The 25,628-nt window shown below is 38.2% G+C and overlaps 2 protein-coding genes across 5 annotated transcripts; one reads left to right on the top strand and one right to left on the bottom strand.

Moving 5' to 3' along the window:
• Window positions 1-1,884: 1,884 nt before the first annotated feature.
• KLHL18 (Kelch like family member 18) lies at window positions 1,885-7,392 on the bottom strand. Of its 4 annotated transcripts, none has more exons than XM_043412401.1 (9): window positions 7,100-7,392; window positions 6,092-6,479; window positions 5,431-5,561; window positions 4,806-5,306; window positions 4,250-4,428; window positions 3,937-4,117; window positions 3,512-3,728; window positions 3,165-3,334; window positions 1,885-2,968 (listed from the first exon to the last, which is right to left on the bottom strand). In XM_043412401.1, the coding sequence occupies exons 1-9, from the start codon at window positions 7,144-7,146 to the stop codon at window positions 2,734-2,736; spliced, it is 2,049 nt and encodes a 682-aa protein (XP_043268336.1). In that variant the 5' UTR covers window positions 7,147-7,392; the 3' UTR covers window positions 1,885-2,733. The 4 variants fall into 4 exon arrangements, with proteins under 4 accessions (XP_043268336.1, XP_043268337.1, XP_043268338.1 ...); XM_043412402.1 differs by having other exon boundaries at window positions 7,115-7,391; XM_043412403.1 differs by having other exon boundaries at window positions 6,092-6,299; window positions 7,100-7,381.
• Window positions 7,393-8,157: 765 nt separating this feature from the next.
• On the top strand, window positions 8,158-14,277 carry ScpX (Sterol carrier protein X-related thiolase). The gene is made up of 4 exons (XM_043412407.1): window positions 8,158-8,560; window positions 9,120-9,564; window positions 12,323-12,698; window positions 12,915-14,277. The coding sequence occupies exons 2-4, from the start codon at window positions 9,135-9,137 to the stop codon at window positions 13,726-13,728; spliced, it is 1,620 nt and encodes a 539-aa protein (XP_043268342.1). The 5' UTR covers window positions 8,158-8,560; window positions 9,120-9,134; the 3' UTR covers window positions 13,729-14,277.
• The last annotated feature ends 11,351 nt before the right edge of the window (window positions 14,278-25,628 follow it).

Genomic DNA, 25,628 nt, shown 5'->3' with positions numbered 1-25,628 from the left:
AGTGGAAGAAACATTTTTAGCCATTAATCATTCTCCGTTACATAGAAGCTTAGATGGAACAAAATATATAGCTGATGGACTCTAGTTGATGAAGTAAATAACTGAATTGAATGGATCGTTTGGAGAACCGCCATTAATTGCGCTTAATTCGTAATAATATAAAAATTCTTTTAAGGAAGTTGAGGCATTAGAATGAAAATGATGTCACCGCTTTTAAACCGATAGCATCTTATAAAGTGAAGTGTAAAAAAAAATCAGTTAAATTTTCAGACAGTTTAGGAGCGTCGTTGCTGAGAAAAATCAATAACAATTTGGGCCAAATAACATGTAATCTTATGGAAGTCAAGACACATTCCGTGATATCTGTTAAAAATGATGCTAAAAATATGAAATTTTTTGGGCAACATGAGCAAGGCTTGCCGAATAATGTCAATTTTTTTCAGATTTATTAAGAGATTTGCTGAGATTATCTTAATAACAATCTGTTTCCCGTGCAGTTTTTTGAGGCTAGGATCGTCACTGTTCGTGTTTTCGACTGAGCTTTCACCAGTTTTTCGTCTTTTTTTCCCCAACTTTTCTTTAAAGTGTATGCAACATTGCTAAACTGTAAACTGGCCTAACTTTTGAAAGGTACAGGTCATCACTGTTGGGTAAAAAAAATGACTGTACAGCCTCAACTTCCTTAAAATTGTGATCTTGCGATGAAACAAAAAAATTCTTGAAACACAAATCATTCGAGATATACGTTTGGCGAATAACGACCTTCGCGTGTTTGTCATTGGCCAAGCTGACTTCACGGTACGAATGTTTTTTTTTCGCATAAAAGAAGAAAAAACTAAAAAAAAAGGAAAAACTTATTGAAAAAGCGTGACGGGATCGAAATTTTTCAATTAAAAACAGTGTTATAAAAATATGTCCGGGAGTAAGAAACGGGGGAAGGGGGAGCACAGATCGACGCAATCGTCTGTGAAGAAGGATAGCGGAAAATCTGACAAAGAAGAGGATTTTCTAATGTGTAGTTGTGGCGTTTCGGATTTGAATGAAAAAACATTATTGAAAGCGAGTTCTGCGGAGGAGAAAAAAGAAGCTTCGGGGAAGGATGGGTCAGTAAAAACCGTAGAGACAGTTCAAGCTGCAGTTTTAATGGTGATGAATGTAGAAGTTCCGAAAGAATCCGAGACAAGCGAGAAAGTAAAATCGAAAGAAGACTTAATAGCGGAGAAAATGGAAGATTCAGCAACGGAAGAAAAAGTTTTATCGAATAAAAATTCTTTAGTCTTAGAAGAGACTATTGAAGAGGAAAGTGCATCTCCGTTGATGACGTCGAACGAATACGCATCGATGAAGGAACGTTTGAATTCGACATCATTCAGCGAGGATAATTATCGAACGCCCCTGTTGTCACCGGATTTATGGCCCCAGGAGAATGCGGATGAGATTCACGAAGCTTTGCAAAAAATGCATTTCGAAGAAAGTTCGATCAAGGAACCGAACCAAGTCGAGGATTGGTTGAGGGCTGAAAAATCCCTTGAAGCTGATTGGCCACAATTCGCGAACCCCGTACGTTTCGTGGAAGACATCGAGCGTCACGCCATTGAGGAAGATGAAAACGTCGAGTATGCGGGAGCGGTGGACCCTCGGATGCATCCTTCAGTCCCGCAACCAGAATCTACGGCTTATGATCGGTTGACTGCTGACATGTTGATGTCTGTAATGGAATCCCATCGAGATGCAATGACCGAACAAAAAATTCTTATGGCTAGACAAACTGACGCAATTAATCGACTCGCCGCAGCGGTCGAACAACAAACGCAAATGATAAGTACGTTGAATGAAAATAAAGTTCCGCGCACTTTCTGACTTCGGTCTGTAATTACATTCGTATCAAATATATAAATTACATTTATTCTCTTTTTCCTTACAAATACACTCGTTGGAGCCAGAAATAATAATAAAAGTATGAAATGAGATCAATATCGTCCGTTCTTGAGTTTTCTTTCTTCATATTAACATGTACAGGGTCATTTTTGAAACAACTTATCGACAGTCTTTTGATCGAGATGCGAAATATTTCTAAGCTGATTGCCGTTTCACGTTTTATATTAAAAAAAAAAGCTGTTCAAAACTATTCTAAATAGACAAGTTTTTTGGTCAAAGGGCAAGAGAGGGACCGTATTTACAATTGTTTCCGGAAATCACTCAGGCGAAATGACACCGAGCATGAGTGATCACACGAAATTTCGGAAAATGAGTTTAAAATCGAGAGGCACTAAAATTACGTTTCATCGAATGGCGACAGAGATTAAAACTACCTTAACTACGTTTATGTTTGGATTGTCTAATTAACTTCACAAACGATATTGAAAGTTGCACTGTTGAAATGCAGCGAAACGTGTAACAACGTTGACCATTAAAATGTCATTTCGGGCGCTACGAAAATTCCTAAGTTTTTTTAGAGCCTAAAAAGAGTACATCGGTAAAGAACAAAGGTGGGCGTTTAAGTCTAAATTGAGGAAACAGCATTTCCGCAACTCTCCAACAATCCAAATTTCAATATCCTAGAAATTCATCGCAGTCGACTTAATTGTTCCGGGGAAATTCTCTTTTCCCTAAATGCAACGGAAAATCACAAAGTTTTTCTTTTCGATAAAGTTTCTCGAAGTTGCAAGAGGCAATAAAAAAATGAAAAATGAAAATAAAAAAACAAACAAATAAAATGGTAATAGTCACGAATTAAATGGACAGGTGAAGTTCACCGAAGGGATTTGGAATAACCCCGACACCGACCCCACCCTCGTGGGAACACATCGGAGCACCGTAAGTCCAAGTGTCGGTGACCGGGTCGTAAACTTCGACAGCCGATAAATTTGATACACCGTCGTAACCACCGATCACCCAAAGCTTTCCCATATTCGCAACGAGGGCGGCCCGACTTCGCATCATGTTCATTGGTGCCACGTATTCCCAGCTTGAAATTTAAAAAATCAACAATTCCGGTTATAAATCATCCATGAAAAATCAAATAAAATCGATGCAACGATTCATACTAATGAAGCTGTATTGTAGACGTATTGAAACAACTTTTGAAAAACAACGATCGAAATCACAAGAAGTTTTTCGGCTGAAACATCTCTGTCAAAAATCCTCAGTACATTCGTACTTACGTATCAGTTTTTGGATCATAAACTTCGACCGTTTGTAAAAACGTTGAGCCATCGTAACCTCCGCAAGCGTATAACTTTCCGAACAAGGTAGCGACTCCCAATCTGCATCTTCGAGTCAGCATTGGTTTGACGTGCGACCAAACTCCGGTTTGCGGGTCGTATCGTTCCACCTGAAATCGTGATGTACTTTATTGATAACGTTCGAGTCGAAATTCGTATTTTTTCAATTAACTTTCCAATAGTATCAGACCGTTTAGTCAAAAATGTTCATAATTAGGCGAACGAAGAGCACAACATTCTGATATTGTAGTTTTAACAATTTGATGTCACGAAAGGCGTAAAATTACCGAGTTGAATATTGATAGTCCATCGTGTCCACCGAGGGCATAAATGTATCCTTCAAAAGCAACGACTCCGCCAGCGGAGCGATGCTTGTTCATAGGTCGTATCATTTGCCATTTGTCCGTATCAGGACAATACCTTTCCGCAGTGTTTAGCGACGTTTCACCATCGTAACCCCCGCATACGTAAATGAAATCATTGAGAGCTGTCGTTCCAGACGCACTGAAAAGTTTTCAATGAATTTTAAGAAACGAAATCGAAAAGAATGGAATGAGTTGAAAAGAAATAAAAATCTTTCATATTAATGATTTCACAGGACAGCTGTTCGACGAAAAGAGATTTCAAATGCATACGCAAATCATTTAATAGAAAAATAAGTTCTGAATAGAAATAATTTCAAGTATGCGAACAACGTCGCTTTAGTTGTAACCTTCTTTTGCAGTGCATCGGTGCTATTAATTTCCACGTTTTTAAACAGGGATTGTAAACTTCGACGGTAGATAATCTTTCGTGGCCATTGTAACCACCAAAAGCGTATAATTTATTTCTATGTACTGCTACTCCAACTCGACTTCGGTCCATCGTCATGGCCTCGGATGTTTGCCATTTTCCTGAAACAAAAAATTCCATTTTAATCAAAATGTTGTTGTAAAAATGTTATTATAAAAATACGAAAAATGTCTTAATATAAAAAACAAGTTATTTTAATTTGAATAATACAAATTTCGATTGATCAAACGAACCGGTGAAAGGATCGTAAACTTCGACGGTGCTGCGGGAACTACCAAATTTTGAGAGTCCACCAAAGGCAAAAATATGGCCCATTATTTTGTAACAGCAGCGAGGACGAACTTTGAAGGATGCTAATAAATGGCGCCTGTCAGGCATGAGATGATAGTCTTTGGCCTCATCCAATAAATCTCTGAAATCACCAATAAAATAACTCCAGATGAATCATATTGTAAGCTGGAAAGTTAACAGTTATTGTAGAATTATTTTTACGAAAATGACAAAAATTATATGTCAGCGGTTTAAAAATAATTTCAAACTTCGAAAGTTTTTTTATCAACAAAAATCGATAGATAATTGATCAGTGAATCCTACAGATTGGAGGGACGAAATTCACTTATTAGTTTCTTGAGAAATTGAGAAAGCTTTCAATTCGTTATTTGATTTCTTGTTTAGTGTCTTTGAGGTTCTTTTTCATAGCAAATTTGAGTGAGACCGTACCCTGAAAAGTTTTCTAATGATGCGTAATTTTTTGACGAGAAGATAAAAAAAATGGAAATAAATAAAAACCTGCAAGCATGGGAGCTTTTGACGAAATTCTCTTTGGCGACACGATCAGCAAGGATTTCAGGACTAAGTAGAGGCAATCTGACATGTGCCAATAAAGCTGCCAAATGATCGACTCGTTGTTCGACATCGTGATTAATCCATTTGATAATTGCTTCGAAAACTTGGAGCTCCGAAACGACGTACAATTCGTCACGAGATACGAGTTCTTTGAGGTTCACAAAAGTTAAATTTAAAAATTCGTCAGACTGAGCAACTTGATGAAAATATTGGTGAATGTAATTGGTTGCTTCGGTCACGAGAGCCGTACAGTTCAATGTGTCAGCAAAATGACTTATTCCCAGGGCGTTGTGAGGATTGAAGCGTTTTTTCAGAAAATCAGCGCATGCGTCACGCACTTTGTGTAACTGAAGAAATGACGCTCCTACCATCATGCTCTGTACATTGTCATTGTTCAACGTCACTTTGCCACTGTAAGCAAAATTTATCAGCGCTTCTAGCGTTCTGCAATAACAAATTGCTGTCATTAAAATTCTCATCAGTCAAAATTATTTGGATAAAGTTTGTATATGTAAAATGTCGTTGATGATTTCAAAACAACCCTCCTATTACTTTATTAATTACGCACCCTGCATCAAAGTCTCGCAATGTTATGTCCTTCTGCTTGCTCTCCACCATGTTGTTAAGAAACATAGCATGGAAATATGGAATGGTAGCCGCCAAAACTATTCTATGAGCACTAAAAATTTGATCATCCACCTGCCAACAAATTTGTTTGTTGGAAAAATTATTTTGGCATTTTCTCTATAATTCATCTGATTGTCATTAACTTTATGTAATCTTACAAATATTATAGACGAGATTCTCTATAGGCAAGTTGCCAAACAATGATTGATTATAAGGAAACATGGAAACAAAGGATTTGGAACGAACGAATCTACATGACTGTGTATATTAAGGATGATAAAAATGAACAAATTTGATGGTTTTTAATTTAGATGATATATATAAAAACCCAATTTAATTAAATATGATTCTCAATTAAAATTAGCTTTCGAGGTTTTGTTGTTGTGAAGCAGACAGAAAGAAATCTGTCAAAACATTATATATTTTGTTTGAAAAATTCATTAATAACGTTCGAATGAAAAAATAAATTAAATTGACAATAAATTTGGGTATTCTTCGTATTCGGACGATTATATTTTGACCGCGAAATAGGTAAAAAAAAGTCAATAATAATGGATGTTAGAATAGTAACAATGAGTAGGTTGTAAAAAAAACGGGCGTACCTTGAGAGTGACGTCGCAAAGTTTGCCCTGCCTTCGTATTTCCTCAAAAAGAGGAAATCCTTGGGAGAAGAGATCATCCTGTTGGAAAACGAATTGTTTATCATTTTCTTCTTCGATGTTGAAAGATTTGATGACGCCTGCCGGAGAAAGACAGGGTGTTTTGTTTGGTCGTTGTTCCCCGTCCGTCATAACAGCACCACCGGAAAGTCTGTAACGAAGTGAGCGTAAGCGAGCTGCGTTCTCAACACCGCCGCGTTGCCGTGTTGCCGTCACACATCGCGAGGCGGGATCCTGCGATCGTTCATTCAAGACGAGGCCTGCTGCTGTTGGTCTCGTGCGATCCAACGGCCGTCTGTGCAAATTTCTGGATGCCATATCCCTTTCCCCCCTTTCAATATAAATAATCGGAATTCAAAGACGAATATTTCACATGGGACTTTCCAGTTTTTTAATTGTCAACGGCTTTTTCATACACGTCAAAAACTAAGTACAATCCGGCGCGATATTTTCATTCGTTCGTTATTTTTTCTTTTTATTCAGACTGAGTTCAGGAAAAAAGATTGTTATACTTTCATATAACGAACGTTGTTATGATACATCAATTGCGTACGCGCCCACGCAAAAACCGGGATTAATTTATCACTTTTTCTCTCGAGATAATTAGAATTTCGTGAGGCCTTGTATCGCGAACGGTTTCGATCTCTTCTACTTGAGCAAGCACAGCAGGCTTGCTTCCTCGACGCTCTAACACTGTGCTCTTTCTCTTTTCCGTCTGCTTTGGCTTGCCTCGAATCGACGACCTTCCCGCGTAAACAAAGCGAGTTAACGACTTTGTCACATGCTTTTGGGGAAGCGGGTGGGAAACAAGTGACCAATTACGAAGAACGAGAGAGAGACAGAACCAAATTAAGAATATGAAAAATCTAGTAACGAGGGAAAATATATTTGATTTTGTCAATACTCTTTATGTTTATCATTTGCGATAAGACTGATTTTTAGGTAAAATACCTTTTTTGCACGCACATTTGTGAAATTTCGTCATACATGGATCCCATCTCGATAAATTTTCACAGCCAAACCTTTTTTCCCAGTCTTGAGAATCTCAATTTATTTTTCCGATTGTGTATATATGTGTGCACGTGCACACGCACATGTGCACATGAGTGAATTCCTCAGAAATATAAGTATACAGTTGTTCAGTTGATGCTCGTGTACACGATTCGCGAATCTCGTCGGCGGACAAATGAATCATGGAAAGCCAACGAACTCCTTTTTGAACTGTACGTTTTTCTTTGTGTCTAAACTTGGATCCTGTGTGCACCCCGTATAGATGCGCCTATAATGCAAGATGTACGGAAATCGCACAGCGACAGACAATATCATAATTTTCTCGCGCGAGCAGAGAGAATATATTTGGCAGCTTATATAGTATAAATATCTATATTTAAATGCATCAATTACGCAGATTAAATTCCCCGGGTGGAATGTTCAAGACACTGCACAATATTCAATACTTTGTTTTCATGAAATATATTTTGAATTTCCTTTGTTCTAATATATGCGCACTCCGGGGGAGTCGTAGACGCGAGCTCCGAGTTTATTCGACATGCAAAAGTTGTCTTTGTCATGGACTATTAATATGAATACATACGCATATTCGTATCCAGAATGTCTTGTTTTTGCGATGTAAACTTCGAAAAAAAATGCCCATTTATGCTCGTTTTCTCCAACTGAGTTTAAACTCGGTTCATCCTAGTTCGAAACTATATGAAAAAAATTGAACTGAGTTTGAACCGCGTCGGAGAAAAACGGCCACTATACGAAATGAAATCTACCGTCGAGTATTATATATATTGATAGACAGAATGACCGAAGAAGATCAATGCTATGTGTGATTTCAAGGATTTTTGTTTGTTTATCTCGCAAGTGGCGCGTTTTCGAGCGTCAGTATAGTCGATTGAAAGAGGGCGTCCGCACAATTTTAGTGTCCGTCGGTAAGAAAGGTCGTAAAACCGGGATGGTATCAACAGCGTATAAATATCAGATATATACACGTACATATATCAGGTCATGGAATTTAACGTTTCACTTGTCAGCGAGATATCGTGTTGAGACATAATCGTGAGTTTTGACTTGCATATATCTCCGCCGCAGTTGTCATCGGTGAAGAAATTGGAGGGGACGAGAAAATTTTATATTGTTTTTTTGTTCACTTGTCAAACCGGCCGAAGTTCAAAGTGCGAAACGCGCCATTATTGCATTTCTCAATACACATATACACACACGAGTCGTCTATATGTACATGGATTGACAAAGTGAAAAAAAGATCTTAAAAAAGAAGGCAGTGCCTTTCGCGGTTACGACGAAAGAATAGCAAGAAAAAATTCGACCTTGCGTATTGCTTGCAACTAGAAAACCATCGCGAAACGCATCACACCAGTACATATTTTAGTCGAAAGCGAGAAACAGGTAATGGTCAGTGGAGAGAAAGTTTGATACATGTATGACAGTGCGTTGTATAAAAATACGGATATAGTATTCTGTATGTGTGTGTAATCATAGAATTTATCGTGAAACTCATAAACTTTCACTGCGGACTTCGTACGACAAATTGTTGTTCTTTATATAATCTAGAATTAATAATTATCACAATCCCTTCTGCTTTAATGTTTATTTGCCTCACTTTCCATCTTTTGACGGACGAATCCAATGAATTTCTTACCACTGATTTTTTTTTCTTTCTGCATATCTTTACGAATTAACTCTATCGCACAATTATTTAACGATTAAATTAATGTATATTTTCCAGATTGTTCGTGTATCTCTATTAATGGTTCTAATAATATTAAACGACGTTTCACTTTTTTGCTGATTTTCAAGTGAAACTACATAAATATCCAAACATGAGCATCTTTTTTTCATTGTCTATGTTCGTGATAAGGAAATTTGTTGAGGAGCATTGAGTTTCTGTTTTTTCAGCGCTTCAAAGTATTTGCCGTGCTGTTAAAGGAAAATATTTTTTTGCCAGCTCAAATTTAGCAAAATGATGCCAAAAGTCAAAGTGTACGTTGTTGGCGTGGGAATGACAAAATTTGAAAAACCAGGAAGACGCGATGACTTTGATTACCCTGATATGGCAAAAGAAGCTGTTGTCAAAGCGATGAAGGATGCTAGAATTGCTTACCATGAAGTAAAAGCCGGTTGTGTTGGCTACGTCTACGGTGATTCAACCTGTGGGCAAAGGGCTCTGTATGAAGTTGGTTTGACTGGTTGCCCGGTATACAACGTTAACAACAACTGTGCCACTGGCTCTACCGCTCTCATGATGGCTAAGCAAATCATCCAGAGTGGGACTGCCGACTGTGTTCTTGCTCTTGGATTTGAAAAGATGGAGAGAGGATCTCTTACTTCAAAATTCTTGGATCGCACAAGCCCGCTGGATAAACATGTTCAAGTCATGGCTGACATTGCTGGTAAATCTTTGGTTGTTATTGATTCAAGTAGTTTTGTAATTATTAAGATCCTTTTCGAGTTGTGATCCTCTTTTTTGAAACTTTTTTTCATCACATCATGGCAGAACTAGAATAGGAGAGAAAAAATGGGGTAAAATAAGGATAAAAAATTGCAAATATCCGTTTGAGGGGGTGAGTACAGAGGTTCAGTGCTAATAGACTGGTAGAGGAACATTTTAGAATGTTTTGGAACTTCAACAGGAAAAAAAGGTGTTGTAAGAGGATGAAGCGGGAAGGTGAGTACAAACGTGCTGGTGGAAGAACGTCCTAGAACATTATAGAATCTTCAACGATAGTGAAACTTTCCATAGAGAACTGAAACATTCGATAAAAAGGGGACCATACGAGGGGGGAAGGGAAGTGGGTGCTAAAGGGGTGGTGATGGGACTTCATAGAATTCCCCATAAACAGTACATTACGATACATATGTATATCGTAATGTACTCGAGCGTACTCGAGCGTCCAAGAGTGCTTAACACCTTGATTGATAGAGTGACTTTTGTCATAAGTATCGTACACTAAACAAATAGCAGCCATTTAAACTTTTCACAAGTCAGGGAAAATCAGCCAATCTCGAGTATAGATACACTGCCAGTATTGACTTGTTTCGTCAAAATTGTTCATTTCAATTTTTGGTGTCAAGACGCTGCCTCGTCTTTAGATTTTATAGCTCGTTTGACATAAACCCGCCCGTACTCTTCGAATCGGGGGGAGAGTCTCTTGAAAGGAAATGATTATCATTTTTAAAGCAACGTTAAAGAATCACACAATTATAATATCAATACATGCGCTCAACAAAAAAAAAAATGTTTAACTGGTACACCAGAATAATATTTTCGATAATTCACGTATGTTTATTAAACAATGAATGTAAAAGTAGGTGAAACAAGGGAAATCATTAATTTTTCAAACTCATATAATTAAAACAGTAATTTAACAAACTTTAACGATTTTTTTCAACCGCCTTTGTCGGTTTGAACAGTCTTTTCGTGAGTCGTGCATGTTCATTTGACATTGCTATTATTAAATGTAAGATGGTTGGATCGTGTTCACTTTCGAGGTCGAAGCAGTCGATAAGCGAAAACTCATACGATTTTCTAGCACAGTTGTAGTATCACCCCTAGACGACATCACTTTTGTTTCCTAACAGAGATGAGGCTGCTCTCAAGGTTGAAGCACTTCTATCTTTATTTGAGGTGCTTTTACAAACGTTGATGGAAGAAGTTGATGGTTCACGTTCTGGTATTATAACCACTTATTCTATCAGTAATTCGCTCACAAATCCTTTTCTTATTTTTAATGGGGTCAGCAGTGTACCCAAAAGCAACCGTCGCTAAATTCTACCATTCGTGTTGCTGCAGAGTTGTAATATCGGCATCAGTATCGACTAAGAGGATTGTCGAAGTTCTATTAAAGCTGCATTCGGTGAAATTATGAGTATCGGACGGATTTAGATATTCGACGATGTCTTTTGTCATCGATGCGAATTTATTAACTCCAATGGCTTGCTGGATGCATGCCCTCGTCGTGTACCGAAGAAAAAAAATGCATCAACCAAAAAATTTTCCGGTCTCGCCTGTCAATATTTCCAACGGAAATAGAATAATTTATTCGTGATTGTAAAAGACTTTGGGACGTGATTTTTTATTTTTGAGCAAAACGTACATCGTTTTCCATTTTTTTTAACATCGCTGCCAGTAATATTTACAAAAATGCTCTTTTTCGCAATTCCTCAGAAATTACGAAAATGAGAGTTATCTGAACATTATTTTTAACAATGAATAATCCAAGTTTTTACATAAATTTAAGGGTGTTACGTTATTGAAGTTCGTTAGTTAACTTCGAAAAGACTCGGTGAAAAAATTTAAAATAAATCATGCGAGCAATTGGAGACGTGTATACTTTCGAAAATATTGGCAATTACTCATAAATTAGACCCAACAAGACTTTCAGCATTTGGTAAAATGATCCACATCATTGATGCTTAATATTCATTATCCACGTAACGTCGTGCATTTTGATCATGTTTTTCCGTTGCTCATCGATACAACAAAAAAGTGGAGGTTTCAAGGACGGAATCAGTTGGATAAGATTCTGTGTGCTTCGATTTTTTTTTCTTCATTTATTTGTTTTTTATTGTCGTTTTTCTTTCATTTTTTAGTTTTTCATTTATTCGCACATTTACATGAGGTCACTTTTTTTGTGAACGCGAACGATCGATACTTTATTTGTAATTTCTCAGAATTTCAGAATAACAATTTTAAAACACTTTTCAATAGTTTCAGTATCATAAAATATGACGCCCGTCCAAATTTTAGCCCTTTAAAAAAATGTTTAGAGATCGCTCATCGCTATTCTTTGTTTCCCATTAAAATAACCCGGGCAACACATTGCTGGGGACTTTCGATTTTTGCAACTCGTGAACGGGTCAATATAGAATGATTCTCAAGACAGGTTCGCGTAGGAAATCGAACACTATTAAAAGTTTCTTGTCATTTTTTGATAAATCTGCTCTTTCGAACGTTATTCACTGTCAAAGTTGAATCGACAGTAGATGTTTAATTTTTGCCACATTTCCAACGAAACTGTCAGATTCATCGTAAAACATGGAAGAAATTTTTATGAAAATCATTTTATTCTCATTGAAATTGTCATGGAAAAATTTTGATTTTTTTTGACACACTAATCTAAACTGTTTTCCTTTTTTTTTTTTTTATAGGAATTAACGAAAGTCCAATAACAGCACAAATGTTCGGTAACGCAGCGATTGAGCACATGAAAAAATACGGCACGAAGCCAGAGCATTTTGCTAAGATAGCGTACAAAAATCATCTCCATTCGGTGAACAATCCTTACTCCCAATTCCAAGATAAATATACCCTCGAACAAATCATGAATTCGCCCAAGATATTCGGACCTCTCACGAAGCTTCAATGTTGCCCGACTTCCGATGGCGCAGCTGCTGTTATTTTGGCAAATGAGGACTTTGTGCGTAGTCATAATCTTGAGTCGCAGGCTGTCGAAATTATTGCTATGGAAATGACCACCGATGGACCAACTACTTTCGCAGAGCGCAGTAGCATAAAACTTGTCGGGTGAGACATTTAAAAGAATTCATAATCGATTCCTTCATGCTCGATATTCTCTCAAGGATATTCACTCAATTTATTTTGTTTTTCTTTAATATCAAGTACATAAAAAAAAGTTGTAACAAAATTATCTCACTTTAAATGAATCTCTACGAACAGTAGCCAAACATGTCAACAAATCTATCAATAAAACTGTTATCTCTTTTGTCGTTTTTTTCTCAGATATGACATGACGAAGAATGCGGCGGAGAAAGTCTTTGCGAGCACAAAATATAGGCCAATGGACGTTGACGTGGTGGAACTTCACGATTGCTTCTCAGCGAACGAACTGATTACTTACGAAGCATTGGGTCTGTGTCCGCCGGGTAAAGCGGGCGAGTTAATTGATTCGGGCAACAATACGTACGGTGGAAAATACGTGGTGAATCCGAGCGGCGGTTTGATATCGAAAGGACACCCGCTGGGAGCGACGGGCTTGGCCCAGTGTTCTGAACTGTGTTGGCAACTCCGTGGCGAAGCAGGAAAACGACAAGTGCCACGTGCCCAATTAGCGCTTCAGCATAACATCGGTTTGGGTGGAGCGGTCGTCGTGGCACTTTACAAAATGGGATTTCCGAATGCGATCAGGAGAAACAACGTCGCGGCCGAGGTCAAGCCCGAAATGTTCAAAGCCAACGCGCTCTTCAAAGTTTTCGAGTCCGCGATGGCAGACGACGAGGACAATTTGATCGAGAAATTCCGCGGCATCTACGGCTTCAATATCATCAATGGTCCCGGTGGCGCCGAAGGCTTTTGGATCGTCGATGCCAAAACCGGAAAAGGCAAGGTCGAATTCAACAGTAAAATCAAACCCGAGGTCACATTTATCATCAGCGACACCGACATCCTGGACTTTGTATCTGGTAAATTGAATCCCCAACAGGCTTTCTTCCAGGGCAAAGTCAAGATCAAGGGAAACATGGGTCTTGCCATGAAATTGCCAGAACTGCAGAAACGAGCTGCTAAAAAAATTGAAGTTCTTCGCTCCAAGCTCTAAAATTCACGGATTTTACACGCTTATCCTTTCGTCGAGCGGTGAATAACTCTGCCTGTTGCTGTCCACATTCCCCGAACAACGGCCAAAATCAAAAGTGTTCACTCCTCTTCACTTTTCTATTCTCACGCTAATGATTGTTATGCGGTTGTTGTCGTTATTTCTTTTCAACTAAATTCATTCCGGGACCGCGTTTGAGCCAGTAATTTCCATAAAAACATCACGTTGCCCTTTTTACGCCGTTTCCAACGGCCAGTGAAAAATTTGATCATTTTATACGTCACTGCACAAAAAATGACAAGTCGTCGATTTCCAGATGATTTATCCTGGTGAATGGGGTGTTGGGTATCAATTTTGCCATACGATTGAATTTTTTCACTATTATATACGTTTATGTACATATAAAAATTGGTAAGATCTATAAATATGTATCACAAAACATAAATATCGAAACGCAGGGATTAAGGAGGTTGAAGCGTATTTTATGTTAAAACTATTTTCCAACTTTGTACATCAAAGTTTTTTAAACAGAAAGCTTAAGACAATATTAAACTTCTGGCGGGATATGCCGATGATTCACCGTCGTGAAATTGAGATATTTATTGTTGAAGTTTGCAATTTTTTGAAAGCTTCCATAAGAGCCCATGTTTAACCTTGTCATTTTCAACAATGAATATCTCGATTACTAGGCGGTGAAACCTCTCCAAATTTTTCACACATAATTAAGCGCTATTCAAGAAGATTCACGTTAATTTTCAATTCATTAATTTGGAATAATAAAATCTAATGTATTTTTCGTATGATGTCCTATATATATCGCTTCAACTTCCTTAAATGGGGTTAATGCAATTTTTCTTATGGTTCTCGTCGTTTATAACATCACCAGCATGCATATGTCGAGAAAAGGGTCATTTTTGGGTGTCAATTTTTTCCACGAAGCGTGCGCTTTGGCGACTATTGCTCACTTTGGCGATAGTCGCTGAAATATCCGTGCTAAGTCGATCCGTTTGAACAGTAATTGTTTGTGACCAAAATAACCATTATATACACTTCATGTATTGTTAACCACAAACAATTACTTTCAAAAGCCTCGTGCGAGACGCGAAGTTCAATTGTATATCAGTACAATCATGTTATATATATTTTTATAGATGCTTGAGAGGGTGAGAAAATGGAGAATGTAAAAATCGATAAAAAATAATCAATAAAAAAATTGGAACGAGTTTGCGCTGCGGCAACGATTTTTGAGTATCCGGACGCCTGGCTTTTGTTACGTTTTTCTTTACTTTTCAAATGAGACTTACGAAGAAAGCGGTTTTTCGGCTCCGTGCAGTCGTTGGAGATGACAACAACAACAAGACACAAAGGCACAGACGCCGAGAAGCGAGAACGGAAACCTCGAGAGGGATGGCTGCGGAGAGGAACAAAGTGATGCACTTTTGGCGATGAGCCAACTCGGAAGGGATTTCTCTCGTCGACGTCGCCGGCATAAATTTCTCGTGAGACGCGTAAGCGGATTTTCGACGGCACAAATATCTTATTCGGAGGGTTTTTCAAATAGAACGTTACACAGGAAAATAAATTGGAGTCAAATGTATAGGACAAACGGGAGATTTTTTATCGAATAAAATTTATTAGACTGTCAATTGACGCGGAATCGTGTGAGCTTAAGGAGTTTCGGTACAAAAGTCTAAATATTAAGATATTGATCAAATTTGGCGATAATGTTCTTCAACATCAAATTGCGAAAACACAAATTTTTTTAAAATTTTCTTCTACTTAGTTATCGAGTAATTACGCATTAAAGCAGATTTCTTATGCCCGGAATGTATGCCTATATATATGGAAACGCTATGCTTATACACGTCAACTTTAGTGATCAATTACTCGATAACTGTGTAGAAGAAAAATCTTAAAAAATTTGTATTGTCAAATTTGGCACTAAAGAATATGTTCACCAAATTTTATAAAATTCTGAACTTTTTGAAATTTTTTATGCTTTTAGCATGGTTTAGCATGGCAACATTGTATCGCCTGTACCGAAACTCCTTAATCCTCGGTAGACACACCTGGGTCTGTGGTGTCCATCACGTATTCGGGTCCTTACCCCCACCTGAAAAATTGTAAAATACAAAAACCTAATGCACGCCCTTTTTCTACAGATCTCGAATTACTCTCCTGATTTTTTTTTAACGAGTCAAAGTGTGGTAAAAAATGGTAGGAAATCGTGAACTCGCGTGTGTCTGGGAAGGTGCACGAAAAATGTTTGCGAGGGTTAACCTGGAGACACCACACTCCCTTTGAGGTCACACACTCACCAGAATGTCGCAAATTTGCACTTCGATTTTTCAAAACTTTTTATTTCATCCATGCTCGTATAGAATTAATCTTACGACGAGACTTTTTCGGGGTAAAAATTCCTTAGTAATCGATTACGATCATTAAAAAAAAAAGAAAAATCAAGTTTCGTTATAGAAAAGTGGCCAAATTGAAGAAAGGAATTTCGAAGTTCCGAAGTGGGTTCGAAGTGGATTCTTTTCATCCGGAAAAAGTCGAACTCTTTGTTTTCTCGAAATATCAAGCGTACCCAAGGAAAACACGTATCTACATTTCAGTTATCGACCCCCTACTCATACCCCTCATGGATCTCCTTAATGATCGTCGAAGCTCGATGACAATTTATTTATAGCGATTGGAGAAATACCAGTTTCAAAAATTTCTATGCATGAACATTTGGTACTAAAAACAACGGAATGTTGTCAAAATACTGCGATCCAAACGAAGTGATTTTATTCGTGTTGTGATCGAAGTTTTCGCTTTTGCTTCTTATAATCGCGTGTCGCGTGGAAAATGCAACGGAAACAAAAAAAATTGAATAAGATTGCTCATTGCAAAACGGAATTCGCCCGGTAATAACATCCAGGCTAATTGTTTTCAGGTAGATTTTGTATCGATCGTGTTTTACATTCATGCATTTTCTTTAGGGCACAGCGGCGGTGATGTAAGGACACATAATTATTTTAAAACCGGATTGCGCAAAATTTATGAACGAGAGTTCCCGTGCTCAGCGCCTCAAAACAGCCTGAAGGATATTGCAATCCGTAAGGAAAAGTCGAGGAAGCTTTTTACCTCTGCCGATCGTTTTTAGAGCAACGGAAATCGTTAGCACGCGGGAGTTCATGTCACGAAACCATAACCCCATAACAAAGAAAGCAGATCGGAAATTCACAAAAAAATCAACATTTCTGTTTTATTATTTTCCCGCATGATGCACTAGTGCCACAGTATTGCCGCAAAACGTCTATTCCAGTACACTAGGTTAATAATCACCGCGGACTGTAAATATATATCGGAGCATGGTTGTATCACGGTATATATTCGATATGACACCTCCGTTATCCTCCTGAGAATCTAGGGCTCCCGGGTTGTTGTTTGTGTTCTACATTCAGAGCCTTCCGTCGTATTGTAAATCTCTCATTCCCTTTTATAACCGACGATCACTCTGGCCATTCGTTCGACCGAGTGGCACACGGCGGCGCTCCGAGCTGTCGGTACAACTTCGCCATTATATTTCTCAACCGCGAAACAAACACACGTCGCAACTTCATACGTTTTTATATATTTCAGTCTACCTTCGAGTATAATGGATCTTCATAATGGCCAAGTAGTATTCGCATGGCTTACTTATTTTTCCTTTTTATTTTTTTACGCCCACCGTCAAAAGCACAACTAAAAAGTAATACAAAAAGTCGCAAAAATGATTCTGAGAGATCCCTAAAAGCTTTGGCGGCCTAACCAAAGTGCGGAAGCTTTTTGCTCCCTTTTACTCTCTTTCATGCGCAATCTCCTTTATCGTCTATATCCCCTTTCATTGTCGACGGAGACAAAGGACGGCTGCAAAAAGTTTCTACCCTAAAAACCGCCCGTTTTAACTTTATGAAATGTTTTCATTTCTAGCGTATCTGTCACAATTCCTCTACTTTTTACAAAAAGACTTTTGCATCTAATTATTCATCCGTCTCAACGCGAGTTTTCGTCTTTTCCAGCTCACTTGTAATCCATACTTTGTCTCGGAAGTCTCGGAAGTTAGGTTAAATACCAATCTTGTATTAAATTTAGGTTCTAACGTTCGGTGTACTGATTCCTTTGAAGGTTTTCTGCAACGGAGATATCGACGTAAAAAGATTTCTATGTTGAATCGATCTGAAGATTTCTAAAGACTCGAAGCTTGCTTGAAATTATAAATTATAATTCCGTTGTACATACGGCGAATTTAAGATTTCGAGAACTTTACACCGAGCCAATTATGCTTAAAGATTTACATGATTGTAATGTGCGCAGCAGCTCATCGATCCTATATGTTTGTACAAACACGCTCTTTCTTTATAACCGCTTTCGGGTTCATCGCGTCGGTTGAAAGCCTCTCGTGAGTTCCGCGATACATAGTGCGCCGTGTTCTCTCGCTTTTTATATATATCTCTCTCGAATACCGATAATTCATCATGCATCGGCATGTATACGGAAAATTTAGAGTTGTTTCTGAAAATTCTTATCTAAGATAATATTGATTTGTTATTCAACTCTATTTCTCAAAAGAAGCGTGCCTCTGGACAATTATTTTTAATAATGTATGATGGAATCCCGAAAATTTTTCACAAAAAGATGGAACCCAACGGAGTTTTACGATTTCTTTGTGACTATATTTTTCATTTGAGTAGCGCTCAAATGATTGTGTTATTATTGACATTGTTTTCAAAATTCACAACTGTTCCCGAGGTCTGACATCGGGTTTTTAGGTTATTTTATTTTTCCTACGTTAATATTCATCTATAAGTTACATTGACAGGTCCGTTATTAGTATCTGTTACTGCAAGCTGATTTGAAACATTTTATTGGGAGATTGGATGCCGCAGGAGTGCTTTTCCAAAAAACATCGCTAACCCTTTTTTTCTGACATCGACCGGCTTCAATTGCTCACGAGTGAAAATAGACGTGTTTTTGAATTCACGTCTTGTGAACAAAAAAAATTGCTCAAAATGGTATCCCATCAGATATCTTCTACTGAAATATCCTGATGGAAAAAATCCTGGGACAAGAAACCTTCGAAAAAAAAATATCTCAAAATCGAGATAAGAAAATATGCTATAATCGTGTCAATATTATTTGGCTTGTTTGTTCGAACGTGCGTATACGCATGCGCGCCGGTTACGCGTACAAAGCTTCGTGTTGGTGCATGTGCTTATAACGAATAGAAATGCGAATTTTTAGCACGAAAATATTCACACTTTTGTAAATTTCGAGACGATTGATCATTTTTCCTACGGATTTGTGATTTGACTCAAATTTTTCACGTAATTTTCGTAGAATGTTTCACGACAAAAAAAAAGAATTTAAAAAAGTGAGGTTAAAGATCAAAATCTTGCGCGAAACACGTCATTGTTTTTTCATGTTGGAATCTTTGTGTTTATTGTGCCGGTGTCGGGACAAACAAGAGAGGCATGCGCTAACCTCGAAGTCTAAACTCGTATCTATAAAATTCAGTGTAAACAAGAAAGCTCTAACGACTTGTATGGTCGAATTTTTAATCGTTGCTGCGCGCGATTCGACGTCGTTATCGCAAGGATCGCAAGGATATTCTTACGAATCGAAGATATATCAATTATTCTTCATACCAATTTCAAACTAGCAGAAACATTGAAAAAAAACTAAACGATTTTTTGAATGCGTAAAATGGTTCGCAAAAACGTAAGTCGCGATGTCTCAGCAGTGGCGTTGTGCCTTCCGTATTTCTCCGGACGTACAATCGACCTTGTATTTTGCACGCAAGCCTTTGTCCTCGCTGAATATGAACCCAAAAATTCAACATGGCGAATACAGAAACATAATTTTGTTTCAGTTGAATAATGAATTTAAGCATAGAATAAAAAATTTCCAAGTTTCATTATTTTTCTCTCATTTTCTCTCGTTCGTCGATAAATAGTGCCTAACCTTAAAATGAGATTCGTTAACCTGTCAAAAGTTGGGTTGTCATGCTTAATTTTTTGGCACGAATTTATTTCTTACTACAACGATAACATCGTTTAATCAGCAATTATTTCGTTGAATCATCAAATATCGTTTGTTCGTCACCATTTATCAGTAATCCAACAATTTTTTGGCCTCAGTGAGTGTATTTTTTTAATAAGATTATCAAGATGGCCCTCAGGTGTCGCTAATGAATGAAAAAAGTGGCGATCGTCGCGATATAGGTAATAACGAGTGTTTCGATCGAAAAAACGAGATCGATGGAAACGATCGGCGAACACTCTTGCTCAAGGCGTTCGCTTGCTTAACTCTCGCTCGACAGTCTGTAAATATTTAGCCGTCATCGATCCGGCGTTTGGTTTTGAGGCGGGAGCCTGGAATAGATACGGTTACTTTCTCGGGACGGAGTCGTCTGTGACTCATTATATACATGTATATATACGCACGTACGAAAAAGTCACCGCGATACCGCAAATAACATGGTTCACAGGGCATGGAGTCTCGACCAAAAAAAGACTCGCCATTGCAGAGTCGTGCGGTCGCAACGTGTTCGCAATGCAACTGCAACGACGAAAAACAAAACGAGCCTTTTGAACCAACGAAAGTAAATATCGTTCACGAATGAGGAAGTATTCCACGCCCACTCTTCCCATTTCTCATTTAGAGCATTCGCATACGGCTCTCGTCGATTTTTCACTCCAATTATAACCCCATGAAAATCCGGTGATCCTTGTCATGTCATGCGGAGAAATGTGGAGTAATTTTCGTCGTTTCACATTTTACGTAAACGTGAATTACGTGTTTAGGGCTAGATTCCCCAACAACGCGTCGCAGAAATAGAAATCGACTGGAAATTACACTCGAAGTTCTTTCTCTTGTTTTGAATTTGAATGTGAGATCGAGAATTCGTCTGATCAAACAAACCGATCAAACTCACGGGTTGCCGCAGCGAAGGGCAGACACCAGCGCCGCATGGCCAAAGCCGACACTAAGCGTCCCGCGCGTGTATTGTGCGCTCGTGCGTTGTGCCATTTATTCAGTTCGCCCGTAACCGTAGAGTCGTGCGCGTCTCTCGGAGTGTGAGATTTGTCGGTGTATATAAATTTCAGCTGCGTGCTCTCGTCTTAATGAAGAAAGTACTTTTTGTTCAAAATAATCGCCGACAAAGGGAGCGAAAAGTAATCAAATCGGCCCCTGAAATACAGTGAGGTAACCGAAGGTACACGAAATTAACATTAGAGCGGTGGAATCGAAAATCAAAACGTGAAACTTTCATCACATCTCAATGAATTAACAAATTTGTGATCGCGGGCGACCGGTTATTTTCAAACTTTGAACGAGCGAGTGTATCTGAAATAAAGTATGCGTGTTAGTGTATAGCGTGTGCGTGTGCGTGTATGTGTGTGCGAGTGTTGTGTACAAATATACACGAGAGATCGGAAGTCACGTGGGAAACTTGCTTTTAATACGGACGTTGACGCGTCCGAACGGTTTTATAGATCGTTGGACAACGCTTCGAGTAAGTACAATTCAAATATATTAAACAATTCATTGAAGTGCCAAAGAAACACATTCATGTGATTTCGAAGTGAACGACACGTCATAGAACTGGAAAAACTCTTTTTCGGAATATTACGCGTGCGTTGCTCCCCATATTTCGTAGGCTTATTGTCGTCTGGGAAATTCAACGGTCCTGGGGGGCAAACGCGTATGTGTACAAGCGATCAAAACGAATCCGCGCGTCGGGTCACTTGGAAAAGTATCATACCACATATAAATGTCGGTATACGTACTCCGGTAGCGTATATATTGTACACGTGTATTCGTGATCGCCATCTGCTGCTTGCCTTGCGTTGAGCTGTGGCTCCCTTTTTTTTGTCGTTTGTCGTCTCGAAGTTGTGAACGCTCTTGCGCGCAATCGAGTGATTAACGAATCCCGCCAAATTTCTGTATACGGAGTGTCCCGAAAATGAGACTTGAGATCGGCGTGTTGATTGGGCTGCGAATTTCATAGAGAAAAAATCGTCAAGATTTTTTAAGCCTGTACACCGGTTATGAGACTCGAACGGCTCGGATCATGTTTTCAGTTTCGACATTTTTTTTTTTTTTCGATTGTTCAATTAATATGACGATAAAAGTGCTTCGAGGACGAGAGTAATGGAGTTTTTTCAAGGTGCTTTATAACGGCGGTGACTAAAAAGCTGAAACTGTCAGAAAAATGAATTTTCTTCAGATTTTCTCGAACTAGTTGAGGCCGAATGAAACTCACGCGGTCCCTCAGACGCCCTGTACAACGGCCACTGATACAAGCTTCAAATAAAAATGAGAAAGAGAGAGAGAGAGAGAAAGATGGAAAGTATCGTCTCCTTAATAACGAGGATACCTAACGCGTGTAAAACGACATTTTTTCTCCCTTTTTCAAAATACTTATTTTTCGTTCTTATTTTCTCAAGCATATTAATTCGACGAGGTGATCTCGAATATCCAGTTCGCTTATCCTGATTATTCGCACCTCGTTAATTCTCAGGCTCGTTGCGAAAAATTTGTAAAAAAAACTGACATTGTGCAGCATTATTAATCGCTCAAATTTCGGTGTCGTCCCTTTTTTTGACGCGAAGTGCGCTCTTTGTTGGACTCCGCATGTTTGGTGGGCAGAAATGTATACTCGCCGAGATCCGAAGCAGGTGCTTACCGCTCGTTCGTTCGTCGACTGACGCCCTCACGAGATACAAACACATTTTTTTTTCTCTCTTTTTTTTTTTTATTTCGCCTCCAGCTTCTCTCGTGCCGCAGCACAACACACGAGATCGATAAAAATGTTGCCCTCCTACGAAGTTCCAACGAGAAATTTTTCTCATCGTCAAGCTTTTCTCGACGCTATTAAATTCTGCGATTTCGCCGCGCAAACACGCACATTAATTTTTCCACCGGTTACTGCGAACGCTCGACGAGAACCGTACCGACGATTTCCACGAAAAGTTTGCAAACTCGGCTAGTTGGATAGAGTTATTGGAAAATCAAGAAACTTCTTTGTCTTCCTCAGAAATGAGGGTAAACATTGGAGAGATATTGCTTTTTTTTCTGTATATCTTTCACGGTGCTCGGAGCCATTTATCGAGTTTCTCATAATTCACTCAGTTACAGTTTACCGTTGGTAAATAGCATCGAAGTTTTGTCCGAAAATTTGCTTCGTGTCCAAAACTGTGTAATCGTTTGAGGATATTTATGTAGCTTAAATGGCGCTGAAGTTTCCAACGTTGGAGTCCAACGAAACGGTCTAAAAAAACTCTCAAATAATTACAGTAAATCTCCAATTTTGTTCCCTGCCTAATTTCCAATTCGTCATATTTCGAGCCACATCAATAATTCGTGAAATAAAAAAATAATGAATTATTAATATTTTTTTCGTTCATTTCGTTGAACTCCAACGTTGCAAACTTCAGCGTCGTTAGCTTAAGCTAGCAGAGCATTTTGCATAAAGTAATATCTTTTTCCATGTCATCAATGATGTGCTAATTATGGGCGGAATTAAACAATTTCGGGCAACTTTGGCACGTAGAAAGCTCATAATTCTTGAGCAATCAGATTTGTGGGAGAATTTTTTTTCACGATGTTCTCTCTGCTAGCTTGACATTTTTGTGGGCAGCGCTTTTCTAATATCGCATTTTTGGAAAATCTAAAGTAGCCCAAAAATGATTTATTCCGCCCATAATTAGCACATAAAAGCTCATAAATTCGGGACATGAAAAAATATTATTCAAAATGCTCTGCTGGCTATGGAAAATAAATTTTTCATCGACTAAATAAATAGTTGGCTATCGGACGAATCAACGTTGATTCACTCGACGTATTCGTGTCATTCGCTCGACTCGCCCGAATCATTCTTGCAGCGTAAGTGATTTTTGTTCATTACCGCTGATCGATTTTGATTGGTTTCACTTTTTACGACTGGACAAGCTCTCCACAAGCGACACTCGTGAACGAATTTATAGTTCGAAGATGAAAAAAATCATGTTGAATAGAAACTTAAATTTTGAATCGCTATTTCGGCGCCAGGGGGGACGTTTTTAAGTCTTGGAAAAAATTCACTGACGTTTCCAGAAAGACTGGTTCGAATGGTAGCGCTTCGCGCCACGACGCTGAAGTTTCCAACGTTGGAGTCCAACGAAATGAACGAAAAAAACGTTTGTAATTCAGCAATTTTTTATTTCACGAATCGTTGGTGCAGTTTGAAAAACTACGAATCGGAAATTTGGCAGGGAACAAAATAGGAGAATCACTGGAATTATTGGAGAGTTTTTTTCGATCATTTCGTTGGACTCCAACGTTGCAAACTTCAGCCTCATGAATTTTTTCCATACCTGGAAACGACCTCTGGCGCGAAAATAACGATTCATTGAGACACAGTACCGGGTTTTGTACTAAATTTGAATATTCCATTTTTCCATAACTGTTGTGAGTCGTCGAAAATTTTTCGTGCTATTTTTCCAACGAACAATGGACTGACAAATCAATTATTAAGGAGGGTGGATAGCGACGATACAATGTTGCCATGCTAAACCATGTTAAATACATTAAAAATTTCAAAATTATAAGAATTCAATAAAATTTGGTGAACATATTCTTTAGTGCCAAATTTGAGAATACAATTTTTTTAAGATTTTTCTTCTGTTCAGTTATCGAGTAATTGATCACTAAAGTTCATGTGTATAAGCGTATAGCGTTTCCATACATATAGGTATACAATTCGGGCATAAGAAATCTGCTTCAATGCGTAATTACTCGATAACCGAGGAGAAGAAAATTTTGAAAAAAATACGACGCTGAAGTTTCCAACGTTGGAGTCCAACGAAATGAATGAAATTAAAATGATTTATCCATCAGTTTTTTATTTTACGAATCATAATTGTGTAGATTGAAAAAATACAAAGTACAAATTCGACTGGAAATAAATTGGAGAATTGCTATAATTATTGGACAGTTTTTTAGATCATTTCGATGAGACTGAAGTTTGCAACGTTGGAGTCCAACGAAATGAACGAAAAAAACGTTTGTAATTCACCAATTTTTTATTTCACGAATCGTTGGTGCAGCTTGAAAAACTACGAATCGCAAATTTGGCAGGGAACAAAATAGGAGAATTACTGGAATTATTGGAGAGTTTTTTTTCGATCATTTCGTTGGAGTCCAACGTTGGAAACTTCAGCGTCATATCATTTCGTTGGGCTCCAACGTTGGAAACTTCAGTAACGTAAAAAAATTGTGTCTTCGCACTTGATGTTGAAGAACGTTATCACCAAATTTGATCAATTTCTTATAATTTTGACGAATGTAGCCACCCTCCTTAATCGATTAATCGTGTTTCCTCGAAAAATTGCGTTGTTTATGACGCTGAAGTCAACGAAATATGAAAAAAAAGCTCTCCAATAATTCTAGTAATTCTCCAATTTCGTTCCCTGTCGAATTTGCAATTTGTAGTTTTTCACAACCTGCACCGATACTTCGTCAAATAATAACCAAATTGGTGAATTACAAATGTTTTTTTTCCCTTCATTTCGTTGGACTCGAACGTTGCAAGCTTCAGCGTCGTCATTGTTTCCATTATTATTCGATCATCTTTCGTATTCTTTTTCATCTGGAAAATTACTTCCGATAATATAATTCACAAAATCCACATACGCGCATATCAGAAAATTCAACGTGATACAAGCCAAGCTATCGATTCGATTCCGGAGAGTTCGTTAACCACGTCTCACCGCTGGCAAACTTCCAACGTTAGTCAGACTGCGCTTACACCATAACGCACATACAAGCAAAGCAGTCTCGTGCTCGGATGAGTATAAAAACGATATTGGAAAAAAATGATGTTCGTATAGTGC

The sequence above is a fragment of the Venturia canescens genome, chromosome 2 (assembly GCF_019457755.1).
Source record: "Venturia canescens isolate UGA chromosome 2, ASM1945775v1, whole genome shotgun sequence".
Lineage (NCBI taxonomy): Eukaryota > Metazoa > Arthropoda > Insecta > Hymenoptera > Ichneumonidae > Venturia > Venturia canescens.
This window is presented reverse-complemented; position numbering and strand designations above follow the sequence as displayed.